Source organism: Octodon degus, unplaced genomic scaffold, assembly GCF_000260255.1.
Source record: "Octodon degus isolate 3935 unplaced genomic scaffold, OctDeg1.0 scaffold00026, whole genome shotgun sequence".
NCBI classification, from domain to species: Eukaryota; Metazoa; Chordata; class Mammalia; order Rodentia; family Octodontidae; genus Octodon; species Octodon degus.
Window position 1 is genome coordinate 8,795,381 of NW_004524602.1, and position 18,434 is coordinate 8,813,814.

General features: G+C 40.1%; 1 protein-coding gene across 3 annotated transcripts in view; it reads right to left on the reverse strand.

Moving 5' to 3' along the window:
• Nucleotides 1–18,434, reverse strand: part of Map2k5 (mitogen-activated protein kinase kinase 5) — a 278,062-nt gene that overhangs the window by 121,906 nt on the left and 137,722 nt on the right. For all 3 annotated transcript variants that reach the window (XM_023712674.1, XM_004628792.2, XM_004628790.2), the window contains exons 14-15: nt 5,230–5,303; nt 4,219–4,269 (exon numbers count right to left, since the gene is read on the reverse strand). In XM_023712674.1, the coding sequence (XP_023568442.1) occupies nt 4,219–4,269; nt 5,230–5,303 (125 nt within the window). The remainder of the gene's footprint in view (nt 1–4,218; nt 4,270–5,229; nt 5,304–18,434) is intronic.

An 18,434-nucleotide genomic window follows, 5' to 3' on the forward strand; every position in this document is an offset into this window, starting at 1 on the left:
TTCCAAGAAATGGTTAATTTATAAGAAACACCAACTTTTTTGGACTCTTTTACAATCCTCTGGACAAAATTCTTATAAACACAGTTGCAAGTCTTTCATGCTCTGGATGAAGGTATCTATTAGATTAATAATTTGTCCCTCACAAGCACATGTCCTTGTACGGGATGCTTCACTTTCTAGGTCTCTATCTCTGACTGGTCAACACCAGGGTTGGGTCATGGCTTTCCCAATGTCTCACAGGCTGTATCGCTCAAGGAGCTCATAGGGCTTTTTCCCCAAGATGATTTAGGGTGTTATAAAAGTTTTACTGTTTTTTTTTTTCTCCCTATTTGTCACTTTCCCTAAACCTTTCCTTTGAGGTTATAAGAAAATAAAGTAACACTGTTTACGCATGCAGAGTTCTTTTTTATTTATTTTCTTTTCAATATTTAAGCAGTTTAACCAGCTACATTTAGTAATTTGAGGTCTTGTATAACTTCATACATAATTAAGAGTCTTAATAAAAAAGGTTAAATGCTCTGCTTACAATTAGTGAAGATAACACTGTTGGAAGACAGCTGTCGTGAACTAATTCACTGAGCCCTGGTGGAGGGACAGGGCTGAGGGCGAGCAGCATAAACCCTGGCCCTATGAAGCTCCTCACCAGGATCGGGAGCAACACACAGACGACCTGGATGTAGGGACCATCTCAGCCATGAAGAGCTCAGTCCCCGAGGTGGATCGCGTAGGCTTGAATTCTCACCCTGCCACTTACTCGCTGTGTCAACTTAGCTAAGTCACAAAACTTCTCTTACCTCATTTTCTTCATCTGTAAAATGAGAAGACGAATACTACTACCTACTTCACAGCATCGTTGTGGTGACTCAGAGTTAATACACGGAGAGCTTAGAAGAATGATTGGCACATGGTGCTAATTAAGTGCGAGCTGTTATTATTATTGATGCTATTATCACCGCACAGAAGTAAGGATAAATACAAAGTGAGCGAAATGCATGTAAAAGAAGGATATTACTTCACTGTGTCGGGCGGCCTCTAATTACGTCCCCGCCGTCTCCTCTCCCACCCCACCAAGGCCAGGCTGCCCTCCGTTTCTGAGTGTCAGCCTTCCTCGGTGAACACTTTTTATGCTAATGCCCCTTTACCTCCTGTGTGTAATAATCAAATCAAAGGTACACATCGCTCGCCTTATTCTCTCAGTGTATGTATTTCTTATTTTCTCATTTGAAGATGCTGCACATGGCGCTGCTGTCGAAGAGCTCACGGTTCCCGTTTGGGCCTGCGTGTCCATGCACCTGATTAACCGCGCGCAGGGTGCCAAGTGGTGCTGGCTGACGGACGCGGAGTGCTGGTTCAGACACAGCTTCCACTGGCACAGGCCGGGGGCTGGCAAAGTGTGCTCTTCAAAGGGCCAGGGAGTAACTATTTTTCACTTTGTAGGCCATATGTTCTCTGCTGCAACTGTCACAACAAGTCAACTCGGCCACTACTGCTCCACCCACTACATAAACATATGGCTATGTCCTGATAAAACTTTACTTACAAAAACAGGCCTGAGAGGGGCAGTTTGCTAACACTGGGCATAGAGCCTCACGGGGATGTCAAAATTGTAAGCCAGACCAGCTAAAATGAAACCCTATCATGGCTTACAAAAGAATGCACAAACAGAGCCCAGCTCTTTCCTTCACAAGGCTGCCCACAGGCAGAAGGCATAAATTAGTACCCTTAATATAGTGACACAGGCTTACTCCATGGTCCCCAACCCCAACCTCTGAGCTCACAAACCTCGGTGAATATTTAGCTACTAAATTAAGTGAAGCTCTTGCTTCCACTCTCAAGCCATCATTATTTTCTTGCTAGGTGACTTAAGCTTTTTACAGCTTGAACTACAAAGCTGATGAGTTGGATTCACTCATCCAAGGAACAAAGCAATTTTAGGTTTGCCTGTCTGAGCTAACATTTCATGATTCTAATCCTCACACTTTCAATTAACAGATGGACACATCACATTCATCCATAAACAGAAAGGAAAACAGTAATTTCTCTAATGCACACCTGGGAAAGACAACTGGAACTTGGATTTGTACATTAAGTATAATGCAACTTAATTATTAGAGCAAGTGAAAGCTACTACGAACACGATGGACAGTTGAGAAGTTTTTTGTTTTTAAATCTCAGTGTTTCCTATTTTTTCAAAGAAATGTTCTAGTATCCAGGAGGGCTGTGTTAATGATAAAGGTGACTCAAGAATCTCATCCAGGGGCCGGGGAGATGGCTCAGTGGAATAAGCGCTTCCCTGGCAAGCACAAGGGCCTGAGTTCAATCCCCGGTTCCACCCAAAAAAAAAAAAAAAAAAAAATCTCATCCAACCTAGTAGTGGTAGAAAGGAGATTAGGTTTTATAGAAACAGTATGAGGACTTCAGAAGATAATCTACCTTTCCCCCTTACATTATTTAGAATAAAAGTATGAATTTTCTTTTAAAAATGCAAAACAAAAATTAGCTGTTTTGATATCTAAATGAAAACAAAATGTTTTATATTGTTTTGAGAACAAGATTCAAGGCTTCATCCGTATTAAAATCTTTTTTCTTTTTAAATGAATTTAGGACAAGATCTACAGGGTGTACAGGGTCTCACTTTATAGATTTGACTCATAGTGGTTCTCCTGTTTTCAGCCTTCCAAGTGCTGGGATTACAGGCACTCACCATTATGCCCAGTCTCAACCAGTCTCAATCACCGTCTCAGTATGCCCCTGGGGTGGGGCCAGCACGGCATGCTGGGGATTGAACCCTGGCTGCTGCGCTCTGCCTAAGCAGGTGCTTTAGTCTGCTGAGCTATCTGGCCAGCCCTCAAAATCTTTTAATCAAGACACATGAAGTGGGAGTGTGGTGCATGCCTGTAATTCCAGCGCTTGGGAGACCAAGGCAGGAAGATTGCCATGAGTTCTGAGGCCAGCTTGGGGTACACAGAATTCAAAGCTAGTCTGAATTATATAGTAATATCTTGTCTCAAACAAAAACAAACCAACAAAAAGACACTAACCAAAGAATACCAAGAAAAAGATCCATGATTTTCTTCCATAATTTTACTGAGAAATAAATAGCAATGAGATAGTTTCAAATCAAATTGGTAGGACAGTTCCAATAATTAACACATTGCATACTGCCTTCCTAGTGGTTGTTTGCTGTATAAGATGCAGAAATGATATCCTATTTACAAACACTGTTAGACCAAATCCCTCTATTCCTTGAATTAAGAGAATGTAGCTATATATCTATCCTAATCATTTTGAATACACAGATACAAAGTGGTCATTCATCTATATCCCGTTTTTGTTTAATTCTAAGATCCATGGTTTTACCCATTCTAAAATCATTTAACTCTGTCATACATACACAATGACTAGCAGAAATGAAAGGGAGTACCTACATAAATCTGGAGCCTTCATTATAAAAATTAATCCTAAAATGTTAAAATGAAAATTTTGCTCCAGAACTGATAGTAGATAAACTTCCAGCTTGGCTTTTCCTTTCCCACTCTTGAAGTGATTACAGAAACTAATAGACTAAAGCATCTTCCTGGACACAAATAACTTCCTTTACTTGAAAGATAAGAATAAGAGGTCCAAGCAAAATTCACTCTGTGCACTTACTTTTTATATTTTTAGCAAACTTATTTTGGTGAAACTAAATAAATTATAATATATATGACTCCAATAACTACATAAAATATAGATGTGTAATTTCTAAGGAGAACTGCCTGCTAAACCCTTATGTTTACAGATCCATAAATAAAATCTGGCCACATCAGTAATTTAATTCTGATCTGGTGACATAGCGTGTTTGCAATCCTGTAAAAAAAAATAACCAATCTTACTGACTGACATCTTGGTATACTTTAGGGGTAATCAAATAAGCAATGTGGAAAAGCAGCCAATGCGCTAGAAGGTACAATTTTTCTGTAGGGTTAAACTTCAAAATGCAGCAATTTCACACTTGAACTGACCAGTTAAGTCAACGAAGTCAGATAAGTTGATCGCGCCTGCATAAACCTTCCTGTCTTTTTGAAAGATTTAAAAATCGGATCATGACTGGATTGACTTTGTAATTTATGGTCTGCTAGGCTAAAGCTGTGGAATTAATTCAAGAACTCAACATTACCAAGTACATAAAGATAAAGATGTGGGTTTTAAATGTTATTTTTGCATAAGTTTACTTACCGCCATATAAGCATTTGTTCCAACATACGTCTTGGCTATAGAATTCACCAGCTATGAGATGAAACAGTCTGTTAGAACAATATAAAGATAATGTGGAAATAAAATGGGCAATTATTCCTCATTTAACCTACAATCATCAATCCTATAAATCAACTAAAAATTATGGAAAAGGGAACAAATTTATCTACAAAGGCATTAAAAATGATTAAATCTCTCTTTTCTTTTGAATGTGATTTCCAATTTAAACGAGTGCAGCGTTACAGTTTATAGCAGATAACCTTAAACAATTCACTTAAGCGGGATGCTTATTGCTTTCGTACCCCAAACCCGCCTGATATAAAACATCCATTTGAAGTAGAATTTGAGCACACTCGTTTTTAGTCAGATGGCTAAAGATGTGAACGGAGCTCTGTGTATCACTGGAATGAAATGAACGCTAAATATGCTGGAGGGATAACAGACTTTGACAACTCATAATACGATGGTGACCTTCGCTTTGGTCTTCATGTTTGGCTGGGAGTAAAGGTGGCTACAATTCAAATCAACATCACAGCACGCTCATGGGTCACTATCACTGGGGTTCTCAGGGGAGGCCCAAAATGGAAATTAATTAAAATTTGTGCTGCACATTGTAATGGCCCTCCACCATTGTTGCTCCCAATATTAATTTTTATTGTGGGCCAGTTGGGCTCCCCAGGCACCGCTCCCACTCTGCCCTCCCTTTTGTCTGGCCAGAACGCTTTCATATCAAAGCTGCATATCAATGAAGTTTGCTATTCGTAAGTAGTAATTACAATATCAGCAGTTTTTACTGTCATTAAACAATGAACAATCATATTCTGATGAAGGAAACTCGCTTAGAGATTAAAAATGAATAACGCGCTCCCAGCCGAGGATGAGAGGCAGTTTCTGTTTGTCTGGCAGCAAGGTGATTTTTCAGTCCAGACAGGGGGTGCAAATAAAAGTGGGTGTTGCAGGGGGGGCAGGGCACTGGGAGGAAAAGAGACCTACCTGAGTGCTTACACCAAAATCACAGAGCTTGACTTGTCCTCGCGAGTTCACGAGCATGTTGGAAGGCTTCACATCTACAAAGGAACCGAGAAGCCCGTGTAACTCATCCTGCATCGGCAGTGCTTGTTTTGAAAAGCACACATGCACAACACACCATATCGGAATCATACATTTCCAGAGAAGCAAGGGTTTATTTCAAGTGCAAGATAAATCAAAGCTTAGCTTCCAGTGAGAGTAAATCCGCCCATCATCCTCACCATAGCATTTCAGGAAAAGTAGAAAGGTAAGAAAATGTAATCTTGCAAAGAATTTGCACAAAAAGGATTCGCTTTACTTTATATGTATAACCAATAAACTACCTATCCTATCTATGAGGCAGTAAGGTCAAAAAGAAGACAAGGGAAAAATCACTCCCATGATGTGGGTAACAGATCATATCTGAGTGAAACAACGAGAAAATGAGCACAATTGCCATTTCCCATGTTTTACGTGACAAATGCTATTTCAGATAACGCTCAGAAACTGACCTAAAAGATGTCTCACGTGCACACGCATGCACGTATCGGTCTTTGTTTCATTGATCCTTTTCCTCCTTTACATCATTTTTGACTGTGGTTACAGTTAACAAAAGAATTGACATAGCTGTTGCCAAAGCAGTCAGTCGGTAAATAATGACACAAAGGGCCTCTGTCAAACATTGTCAGTGACAACAATGAGCCTTTTCTGGAATTCAGGCCACAAAAACCACTGAAGCAAGACAAGAACACACCACTTTTTTAGACAGTAGACAGCAGCACCTGCTTCAGCACTTCATGTTTAATGGCAAAAATGGTCTAGGACAGACAGCTGGCTACTGTTCCTACAGCATATCCACTTAACTATCCCAAATAGGAACCAGAGTCTCAGAATTGTTTATGCAATATTTTAAAAATAATCTGCAAATGAATTAGTCTCTCAGGCTTCTACCATGCAAACAGGTACCTTAACACTATGCCAAGGGGAGGTAGTTCATTTAAATTTCATGTTGAAAGTCAGTAACTGACAAATTTGAATCTCTACATAGTATGGGATGGGCAATGGGCTGAGAACTTTCCCAAACATCAGCTCACATAGCGCTGGCTAACTGACCTTTGGATGTGAAGTCCTCTTTCAATGTGTGTCATCCCCACCACCTAACAGAGCAGCAAGCATACCGTAAGTGCTCAATACATAGTCACTGAATGACGGCCAAGCGTGAATGCGTAGTGTTATTTTATGGTGATGACTATGTTTCAGGGAAGAGGCCTTACCTGTGGACTGTGTCCCTGCAGCATGCCCTTCACATGACACACACTATAACCCTGACTGCAGCCCTCTCTTTAAATACAAGTTATATGCACAGGGACATACAAACTCGCCTCCCAACTGTTCTATCTCCAGTTTTTTTTCTCAACCTTCAGTCTCAACTCTTTACAGCATCATTCCATTAAACCTTAACTATGGCACTTTCACTACATCATTTTTCTCCTGGAGGAAATGAAATGTTTCTTGGCATGCTCTCTACCCACTTCTTAAGAAGACGGTTGTGATTTCAAATGTATTCCAGCAATAAGCAGAACACATCACAGACAGTCGGAGTAGAGGCTTAATAACTACATCAGCTGGGCATGATGGCACATGTCTGTTATCCCAGCATGCTGGGAGGCTGAAGCAGGAGGATCATATATTTGAGCTTAGCCTGGGTGACTTAGCAAGACCCTATCTCAAAATTAAAAAAAAAAAAAAAAAGTTTGCCAAAGCAAAAAGCCCTTTCATTTGACATAGCCTAGCCTTGTTTTCCAGATCTAATTCTCATTAGAGGACTTCAATTATGAGTATTTTCTTTTGTACAATTTGTTCTCTTAGATATTGACACCTTAAACCACCCTTAAGCTCCACAATCAGAGGGCAACAGTTCCTGAACACATACTCTGAGCTCCTACAAGGACTACCTGCAAACCATGAGGCACGCTAATGTAGTAAAAGGTACCTCCAATTAGACACACATCAGACTGAAGGGGGATTAAGAGAAGGGAAAAAGAATAAAACCGGGGGCTGGTGAGATGGCTCAGTGGTCTAAAGCACCTACTTAGAACAAGCTTAGCAAAGCACAGCGACCACGGTTCAATCCCCCAGCACCACATGCCAGCCAGCCCCACCCCCTGGTGGGCTGAGCTGGCTACGCACACACAAATAAATAAATAAATAAAATTAAAAAAAAAAAAAAAAGAATAAAAACCAAAACTGCTGGACCGTGTTGTAAAAGGCATGGTGTACTGCACTTTCCAGCTCTCTACAGTATCTCTGGATAGAGTAACTCTGGAAGCCCACTTGCACATTTAGCCTAGTTTACCAGAGTGCTGAATGGCTAATGGTCCTAGGCTCCCGAGGACCCTCAAATCAACCTCTGCGCTCCAACTACCATCTTCATCACTGTCATGAAGAAAATTCCTGTGTTCCTGCCGCCCTCGCCTTTCCTACTCAGCCAGATTTAGAGTCCCCTCTATATTTTCCAGTGACCTGAATCCCACCCATGCTTCCACTCAAACACCTGCCTCCCCGCTGTGCCAACTTCTCAGGCCATCAAAGCCATGGTTTCCTGTGAATTGTTGCGGCACTGCTGTCTGTGCCACGTATTTGCATGTGATGCTTCCTAGTTATCTGCTGGTACAGGTATGATCACTACAGGAAACCAGTTCACAGGGTAGAAATGTGGACACCTCCACCTCTGTAAGAATCCCTTCCAAGTACAGCATCCTGTTCAGTGGGTATTTCTTTTAAATAGTATTAAATTTACTAACTTCAATACCCCCTTCACAGTAATATCTCAAGGCATAATCTGAACATAACAAACTAAGCCAATGGATTCACCCTAGGAGACCAAAGATCTGGGTTTACTCTTTTTGATCCTGCCCCAAACTTGACATGGGATTTTGGACTCAACATGTGATGTTTTGGTTTTACCTCTGGAGGGAGATAATAGTTTCCATGTCTGCCTTAAGAAGCGGTGAGGATCAGATGAGACAGTGAATGTAAAATTGCTCTGTAAACTATCAAACACTCTATAAATGTAAGGGATTATTATGAGTTGGTAATCGGCCATGCTACAAAAAGTGATGCATCTCCTATTTGAGAAATAGTTTCTTTGCTACTGTAGCAATTTAAACTGAATTTGAGAAAAATATTAGCTGAAAGAAAGTAATTTCCAAAGTCCACTACACAGAACTGTAAAAGCCAGTTAATACGTGTGAGGAGACCTTTATGCTACACCATCCGACTGGTCCCTCACCAGCCTCCTGCACAGCTCTCCCTATTTTCACACTTGCTCTAGTCTGTGTCTCACACAGCAGTGGAGGTGAACCTTTAACACCAAGTCAGACTCCATCTGTTCTCCCCAAACACTCGTGACAGAGTCCCAAGGAAACGGGAAAGGCGACCCCATCCTCTGCAGTGGGCTTCATGCCCTGTGCCAGCTCTCTCTGCCCCCACACTCTCAGCCTTACATCCCCACCCTGCCCACGCCTACACCCCACAGGCCTCCCTGCCGGGCACCCCGGGCCTCTGCATCCCCCCAACACCATGGTGTGCTTCTTCACTTCCTTTGGACTTTCTGTCACATGACCTTTCTAAGGGAGCCCTCCCAACCAGCCAGGGTGGGACACAACATTGCCCTGGCCGTATGTCCCCTTCCCTCCCCCCGGCTCGTTCCTGTTCTGACATTTAGCATCACTGACACCCGGCTGTCTGTACACGTGGCTCCATTAATTCTGGTCCTCCCCTCCTGAAGGAAGGCTCCTGAATACACTCGATCTGTTGTGCTCACTACTGTATCTAGAATGGTATCTGGTATGTGCAGGAAATGGCATCTGTAGAACCAGTAAATGGTAATGGGCACTAGAAGATGGGCTAACGTGTGTGTGCAGAATAGCCACGAGTTTGATCTAAGAAGGAACTGTGTCTTCGCCAATTAATGGAACACACTTTAAGATGAACACATTTCTTTAACTATCATATATATATATGTGCATATATACATATATACATATATACATATATGTATATGATAGTTAATATAGTTACACTATGAATTTCTCTTAGTTCATTGAAAAGAAAGGTTTCTGCTAACATATTCTGGATAATTAAGCATTGATATCTTGTATTCTGAGTAACTAATTTAAAGATAACAATATGCAATGTATTTAGCATTATTACCCTATTCTCTTGTTTTGAAATTGTTTTATTTCTTTTTAAAAGAAAAAAACCCCACTAAATATTCTCTCAGTGTTATTTCCCTTCTGAACCACTGGCCTGCTTCTTATATTAAGGACAATGGTAGTTATACATTTAGTTAGCTCCCAAGGCTGAAATTGAAACAAAGTTTTCTGCCCTGTAATCCCAGTACCCTGAGAGGGAAAAAAAAAAAAGTTAAAATATTCTCTCAATGGACTGATGGATTGAAGGTCCTGTTTTACCTAGATATACCCCTCTGGCTATCTTCCCAGAAGAATTAAAAATGTCACACAACAGCAACACATGTGTACCCATGTTTCTAGCAGCATCTTGTTTCTGACCTACCTTGCTTGTGTGGGTCAGTGACTTGGGGAAACCCTGTCTCAAAATAGGTAAAAGGCTAAGTGAGTAGCTCAGTGTGAAGGTCCCGGGTTCAACGCTCAGCATGGCAAAACCAAGCCAAGCCAAACCAAACCACACCACAGCACAACTGGATACTAGCCTAAAGCTACTAAGTCAGAAACCAATCTAATATAGCCTGCTCTTCAGACCAGTACTTAGCCAAGGCCTACAAAATCATTGCTATTTTTCTCATTTCAGGATATCTAAAGAGAAATTTCTCTTTTCACTTCACTTTTTTTTTCACTTCACTTTTTGAAATCAATTTTATTAAAATAATTTTATTGCAGCTATTTTGAGCGCACAATTTGATAAGTCTAACAAAATGTGTACAATGTGTGAAAAGTTAGCAAACATTTCCATTACCTCCCTTGCTCTGGGTCCTGTTCCAGAAGACAACACTTTGGCCTCCAACCTTCACATTGAGTGGTTTCTGTTGTCACTGATTTATTTTGCCTTTTCTCATTTATTACCAACCCCACAATATGGTGCTATTATTTTTGTTTTAAACGTTCTCGTGACTAGCATTTTGATGGTATACATTGGTTGCAATATTTAAAATGGAGCCTTGTGAACAGTATACAGTTGTTTGGGTCCTTTAAAGTCTGAAATTTGTATTTTTTAATTAAAATATTTGGACCATTTATACATATATAGATTTTTTTCTTTTTTTTTTGCTGGTTGTCAGATCATCTCTTTACTGATATATTTTCTTTTGCTTCTTAGCTAGCTGGACACTTGACAACGCCGTTGTTGATGTCATGAGGGTGCCGGCTGTCCATGTTGCAGCCCACAGACTGGGCAGTCCCCGGGATCTCCTTAATGGTTCCGGAAAGTTCTCTGGCTAAAGACCGGTGCCGCATCTGTCGGGCAATGTTGACAATCTCATCAAAAGTGATATTTCCGCTGTGTTTAATGTTTTTCTGCTTCTTTCTGTCTCTTGGCGGCTCCTTGAGGGCTTTGATGATCAGGGCAGAGGCAGAAGGCACCACCTCAGTCTGAGCCTGAATGGTCAGTTTCAGGCTGACCATTCTGTCTGTTCTGAATGGTCAGTTTCACCGTGATCCGCAGGCCCTTGCAGTTACCAGTTGCCTTGGCAATGTCATCCCCCACTTTTTTTGGAGACAGACCCAAGGGACCGATCTTGGGGGCCAGGGCAGACATGGCACCAACTTCACCACTGGTGCACCTCAGGTACACGACTTTAATCTCGTTGGGGTCGAACTTGGGCGGCATGCAGGAGGTAGCTGGTGTCGGATGAACCCGGATTCGGGACGACCGAAGAAAGTTGCACCTTAGCCTCCTCCTAGCCGAAAGCAGACAGCTAGACCATTTATATTTTATGTAATTAACATTAAGGCTGAGTTCAAAGCTACCATCTTACTATTTGTCACACGCACGTGTGTTAATTCATTTCCTGTCTTCTTTGGGCTAGCTGAACTCTTTCCTCGCTCCTCCTCCCCTCTCTCTCTTTCTGTCTCTCTCTCTCTGACAGTAGGGTGAAATTTGCCAGCCCATTTGAAGTTTTCATTGATTCACTGTTTGACTGAATACAGTATGCTTCTTTAACTTCTTAAAATCTACCTTTAAATAATAAGAGGGCATTTCATTTAAAATGCAGGAATTTTTAGATTTTATTCCTCCAATCTTTTGTAGTACTACTGTATATCTTTCTTGAATGTCTAAATCCCACACCGTCTTTATTTTTGCTTTAAATAAATATCTTTAAACATTTTTAAAAATTTTTATGAAAAAAAATTTTTTATGGATACTGGGACTCAAACTCAGGACCTGGCGCTTGCCAGGCAGCTGCTGTGCCACTGAGCTATATCCCAGGTCCCTAAATGCCTTTGTAGTGAATTTTAAAATGCAGAAAAGTCCTATTCATCCACATATTTACCATGCTGCTGTTACTTTATTCCTTTGTGCAGCCTACCCATCCATCTGATATCATCTGCCTTCTACTTAAATATCTTCCCTTAACATTTTTTATAGTTTTTGTCTTATTTGACAATGAATTCTCTCAGCTTTGTTGCCTGGAAAAGTCTTAATTTAGCTGCACTTTTGGAGACTATATTCAGCTAATACAGAAATCTGGAACATGTATTCCTCTCAGCATTTAAAGGATGTCTTCCCATTACCCACTGGCTTGCATAGCTTCTGACAAGAAGTCTGCTGTTAGTCTTCATCTTGGGTCTATTTAATGTGTTGTTTTGCTTAAATGTTTTAAATAGTTTTTGTTTTTTACGACAGGGTCTCCCTAGGCAGTTCAGGCTGGGCTTGAGCTCATTATGTAGCCAGGATGGACTCAAACTCAGGTTGATTCTCCTGTCTCAGCCTCTCAAGTGTGGGGATTAAGCACTTTCAAAATTTTGATTATAAGGTGCTTTGTTGTGGCTGTGCTATCTTGGTGAAGGTTTGCTGAGCTACTCAGATCTGTAGGTTAAGGATTTCACCAAATTTACAACAATTTAGGCCATTATTTGTTTTTACTCTTGTTGCCTTTTATCTTCCTCTCCTCTAGGGACTGGGGACATGGCTCAGCAACATAAACACCTGCCTGGCAAGCTCACGGTCTGGTGTTCAGTCTCTGGAACCACACACACACACACACACACACACACACACAGATTTTTCATTAGATCAAGAAGAACGTAAGTCTGTGCCACGTTCTGAATGACTGCATTAAAGAAGCAAGTACTTTCTAAATTTGTGATTTGTTTCACAGATGGCACACTGCTACTGTTTCTTCCTTTATTTCACTTGTCTCATGTTTTTCTTCATCAAGTCTTATGATTCTAAAAAATGTACTTGTCTGTGTTTTAGAAACATGTTCCTGAAGAAAGCCAACTATTTGGGCCAAAACTTTATTACATTGTGTTGATAATTTTTCATCATACTCATAACACCAGCTGAGAATCTGTGGAAGGAGAGATCTTTAATTTTGTACCATCTTCTTTTATCTCATTTATTAAATCAAGAAGAAAATTTTTTTTATCTCTTCCTCTCCTCTAAAACTCTAATTATATATCCTTCTAGATATTATCTTAAGGGCTGTGCTTGTTTTCTGAACTCTCTTTTCTCTGGAAATGGAATAGAGTTGTTTCGTAGTAATTTTGGATAGTTCTAACTTCAGGATCACTAATATTTATTCTATAATAGCTAATCTGTTAATTTCAAGTAAAATTTTTATTTTAGCTATTTTGCTTTCCATCTCTAGATGTTTTTGTCTTGTGTATCTGTATCATGCTCATGTTTTCTTTGAAATCCATGAGCATATTTATAATTTTTTAATAACAGTTCCAGTCCTTGTCTGTTATGTCTAGTATCACCAGTATTTGTGTGTATGGGGGTGGGAAATGCCTGTTTCTATTGAATGGATTTTTTTTTTCTGGGTATAGTTTTTCATCCGTACTCAGGAGAAACATTCTTGGTTTGTCTATTCATTTTTATATTTATAGACGAAGGGTATTGTGAATCATATACTGCTCATTCAGCTGTATTTCTTTGAAAAGAATCTTATATCATAGATTTTATTATAATTCTTCAAAAAGTATGGGCTTCAATATTTACAACAGGGTTAAGTAATGTGAAGATAGTTGACAGACAGTAAGTCTTATTTTATTATTGTTTTGGGCCTTGAGCTCAGTTGCAGTCCAAGCTGTTTTTTAAATTTTTTTATTTTAGGGAAGGGCCTGGAGGGTGTTCAGGGTCTCACTACTAGATTGGACTCATAGTGATCCCCCTGCTCACAGCCTCCCAAAAGCTGGGATTATAGGTGCGCGCCGCCATGCCCAGTCTCAACTGTCTCAGCGCACGCTGGGGACGGGGCCAGCACAGCAAGCCCAGGGATCGAACCCCTGACTCTTGCACCTGCTTCCATGACATAAGTCTTATTTTAGAACATTTACTCATGGAGAATATAGAGTAACCCCTATTCAAGGGCTAGTTTAGCCCCACTCCTGAGGCATAATTCTTCTCAAGTCTTTCTTGAATGCTCCAAGGTAGCAAGGTATCTCCATACTGACTGGTTGGAATTACAAAGATTCTGAACCTTACATAAGTCTTGGAAATTGTTTGGCTTACAGTTCTCCAGAGATTTTCTTTCCCAGGTAATAGTCTGTTGTCTACTATTGTAAGATTTCAACCTATTAATGCAGAATTCTTGGCATAGACATTTCTTCTTTAGGACTCTACCCTGTGAATTTCAGCACATTTGAACTCCAATGTCTGTCTCTTCCCCTCTATTAGTCTTCTAGGCTCTGCTTGGGTTTATAGGAGAAAAGGTGAGGTGATTAAAGGGCTCATCTCACGTGGTTCCCTTCTCTTTGGAGCACTGACCCACACTGTTGTTGTGTAACATCTCCTGACAACTGTTTTATAGAGAATGTTCAGTTTCCTAATTGTTTTTGGTAGATGACAATTCTTACAGCATTGATTCTCTCATGAACAGAACTGAAAGTATGTTTTCCTTTTAAATTTTATTTTTGTTTCTTGTTCACTGTTTGACCTTTTATCATAAGCCATCTCAGATCCTTTTATGAAGTAGATACGAAATAAATAATATTAGGACTTGATTTAGTTAAGCTAAATCTGAATTCATGAGCAGAAGCTGAAGTAAAGAGGATCTCTTTAAATGCAGGTCTAAGAATAGCTCTCCCTTGTTTTACGTTTGGCTTTATCTTGAGTACACTATTCCTCCTTCTACAAGAGGGAGCAATGATGCTAATATACAGCCAATGTACTTACTACTTTAAATTTTAAGACTCACAAATTCTACAACACTCAAAAATAGCTCTAGGAATGCTACAGTGATCGTGTTTGTTTGCTTTCCAAAGGCACAGACAACAGCACATCTGATTAGGCAGAGAGATTACTTTTGGGGAGGTAGCTATATCTGTGCTTGCTTTAACATAATATGAAGTTATGGAAAACAAACAGCAGTTGAAGGCAGACAGCTTTTTATTCTGCACACTTAAAAGCATCATAGCCTTTTTTTCTGTAAGCAAAGCCTAGAAAAGACAAGTCATTAAAGTGACTGATTATAAATGGGAATCATCAGGGCAGATGTAAGTCATTTTGGTTTAATCAGGCCATTAATTATTAGGGTTTATCAATTAGTTTTATTGAAGGCAAGGGAGCTTAAATGAATAGTAGGACATCGATTTTAACTGAGACACTTTCTCAAAGAAAATACAAATGAGATATTTTAAACCCTGGAATTCTAGGTCCTCTTCATACCACTAAGCAAAATAAGTTACTTCTACTGACACACACAAATCTTTAGTGAAAAACTTAACTTGCATCTTTTTCTAAAGTAAATATGAAATATCATGTTTTGTTGTTTCTTAATTTGAAGTTTGGTTTTAATTCACCTTGGCCACGAGATCGATACCATGTTGCAGAAAATGAGACAAAAGTACAATGAAAAGTGACTTGCTTTTCATATCAGACATTCCCCCTCTTTTATTTGAGAGAGACATCATTCATTTTCTGAAAATAAGTCCTGAGAGGGGTCAGAATAGGGTCCTGTTGCTCAGATCCTCTCAGAGGAAACCAAGTGATACCACAGACTCAATGCAAGATCTTAGAATCAGCCCAGAACATGGACCATGAGGCTGAACAGATCATTTAAATCCCCCAGTACACAAGCTGGTGTGCTCAGCGTCGCATGCACAATTACACTTTGTGTTCTCATTGGCGACGCTGGTAATGCAGGAAGACCAGCTATCACCCTGGTCCTGTGTATGATATCTTTTTTTTAAATTTTTTTATTTTTTCAAATCAGTATGTTATCTTGATACCTGATTACATCTCAGTATCTCCTCATATCTCATTTTCCTACACTGACAATGGGTTGTTCAGAGGATTGACTCCCTATGGCCTGTGCTGCCTGGCACAGAGCTAGCAGTCAATGAGTCACTGAATGAATCAAACAAATGGGAGAACAGCGTAAGTCTGAATGCACTACTCAGTGTATGCTGCTGTTCTGTAGAACTGGTGATGGTGGGGACTCACCCTAGAAAATCTGGATGTGAATCCTCTAGTTTACTCGACCACAGCCAAAGGCCCAGTAAGGTTAAACTTCATTATTTCAGCTCCACTTGTAGGCTGGCTTCTTTCAGAATGGGATCACAGGAGAGCTAATTACAAAATCCCATCATGTGTCCCTTGTCACAGTATTTTCCCACTCCTTCAGTGAGATGCAAAGTAGGATGGGGCTTTGAATGATGATGCAATGAATCCAAGTTGCAGCGGTGTCAGCCCAAGTAGATGACAGGTGACTGTAATGCAGTTCTATCCTATAATGTGCAGTGTGGAGAGGACTGCTAAAAAATACCACTGAGCAGGAAGGATGTAACACTTACAGATAAGGTCTTGTGCCATGCTCATAGTATAATAGATAATAGTAGGTGGTTTCCTAAAGGTATGTATCACTAAATAAAAATTAGTCTCAAAGTACCTTCAAAAATTAAACATAAGCCATACATTCAGTACATGTGCTGCCAAAGCAAGCATAAGCCTGCATTTAATAAGCCAGGTATATACTGATAGTCCCAGCTACTAGGGAGGCTGAGGCAGGAGGATCGCTTGAGCCCAGGAGTTTAGCCAGCCTGGGCAAGATACCGAGACTCTATCAAAAAAATAAAATAACACAACACCAAGAAACATAAACTTACCATATAAGCTTTGTGACCACTCTCCCATGCTATTTTTAAGGCAGTATAAAGCACTAGTTAATTACATTGATTATATATTAGGTATCAACAATGGTAAAATGTTTACTCCTCAAAACTAGTATGTACTAGGTTGTCTGATGAACTATGATTGCAAATATTTAAAAAAGATTAAATCATTCCCTCATTACACTCCTAGGTATCTACTCAAGAGAAATGAAAAAGAATCATGTAAAGATGTATATGGAAATAGTAGCACTGTTCATCACATCCCATTTGGTATATTTTCAAACATCCTACTAGCAAATGGATAGCTAAAACACAGTAGGTGTATATTACAGAGTACTATTCAGCAATAAAAAGGAGGAGATCGCGGACATATCCTGCAACACGGATCAATCTCAAAAACATTAGGCTAACTGAAAGGAGCTAGGCACTTGACTTCATATTGTATGATTCTAGTTATAGAAAATACTCAGAAATGGTGGGCTAGGGGAGATAGCTCACTGGCATAAGTACCTGCCTGGCAAGCACAAGGTCCTGAGTTCAATTCCCCGCACACACACAAAAAATAGATAAAATAAAAAAATGCTCAGAAGTGGCAAATCTAGGAAGTTACAAAAGAGATTCCTATTCTTAGGGCTGAGGATAGGAGCAGGGGCTGATTGCAAATGAGTATAAGGACTCTTTTTATAGGGTGACAGAAATATTTCAAGATTAGATTATGGTAATGGTAGCATAATTTCATAAATTTGGGGGGCAGGGAGATAGATCAGGGGTCTAAGCGCCTGCCTGGAAAGCGCAAGAACCCACGTTTGATCCCTAGTACCACATGCTATACTGGCCCTGCCCTGGGTCTGTGGAGCTGGCCACCGAAACTGGCGGATTCCCAGTAATTCCAGTACTGGGAAGGCTGAAACAGGAGGATTACTATGAGTCTGAGGTGCGTAGTAAGACTGTGTACCAAATCCATAAATTAAAAAAAAAACAGAAACAATTCTATAAATTTACTTGAAGTCACTGAACCATATACTTAAAGCGAATGTAAACTACTATATATCAATAAAGCTATTTAAAAAACAGCCTCAAAACACAAGTTGGCTTATTGTTAACATTAGTAATTATTAGCATTCTAATGGATAATCCCTAGTTTTGCAGATGGTTTGCAGTCACAAGGGTAACTTTCCTATGACAAAGCAGGAAGCAGCGATTAATTGTCCTACTCATAAACATATGATTATTTCCCTTTAAAATTGATATGCACACTGGAAGGTTTGAATAACAGTTTACAAATCTTTAAGGAAAGGCACTGATTTTAAAATGTTGCTTTTGTGTAGTTAAGAGTGTTTCCCAAAACGACCTAGGCAATGCCTACAAAATACAAAGCCAACTGGTTCAAACATGAAAAATTCAGCCAACCAACCGTAGCTGCCTCAATAACCTCCAGTAACTGCTCTGACTGATTTTCAGGCTGGACTGACTGCTTCGTTTTTTTTCCCTCCACTGAATTGACCAAATTGACTGTGGAAATTGGCATCATGTTGAGACAATTCACGTTGCCACCCAGTACTGCCTCATGCAGGAAACTCTTTCCACGAGCTGCAGCAATTAGCCATTATACAATCCGCATAAACAGCACCAAGTGAAGAGGGACAGCCTTCCACAGCCTCCAAAAGGGCTCCAATGCCCAGGGCCCAGCCTCCGCCACCAGCACAACCAGAGGTCAGGGTGGGAGTAGCCCTCAGTCAGTATTTGGCTGGGCGCCGAGACTGTTTAAAACAGATAAATAACAGCTTTTTCACAAAGCTACAACAGGAGTTACCTTATGAGCTTGCTCTAAAGCCCCACGTGATAATTCCTGGTTAGGTTACTTCCAAAGGA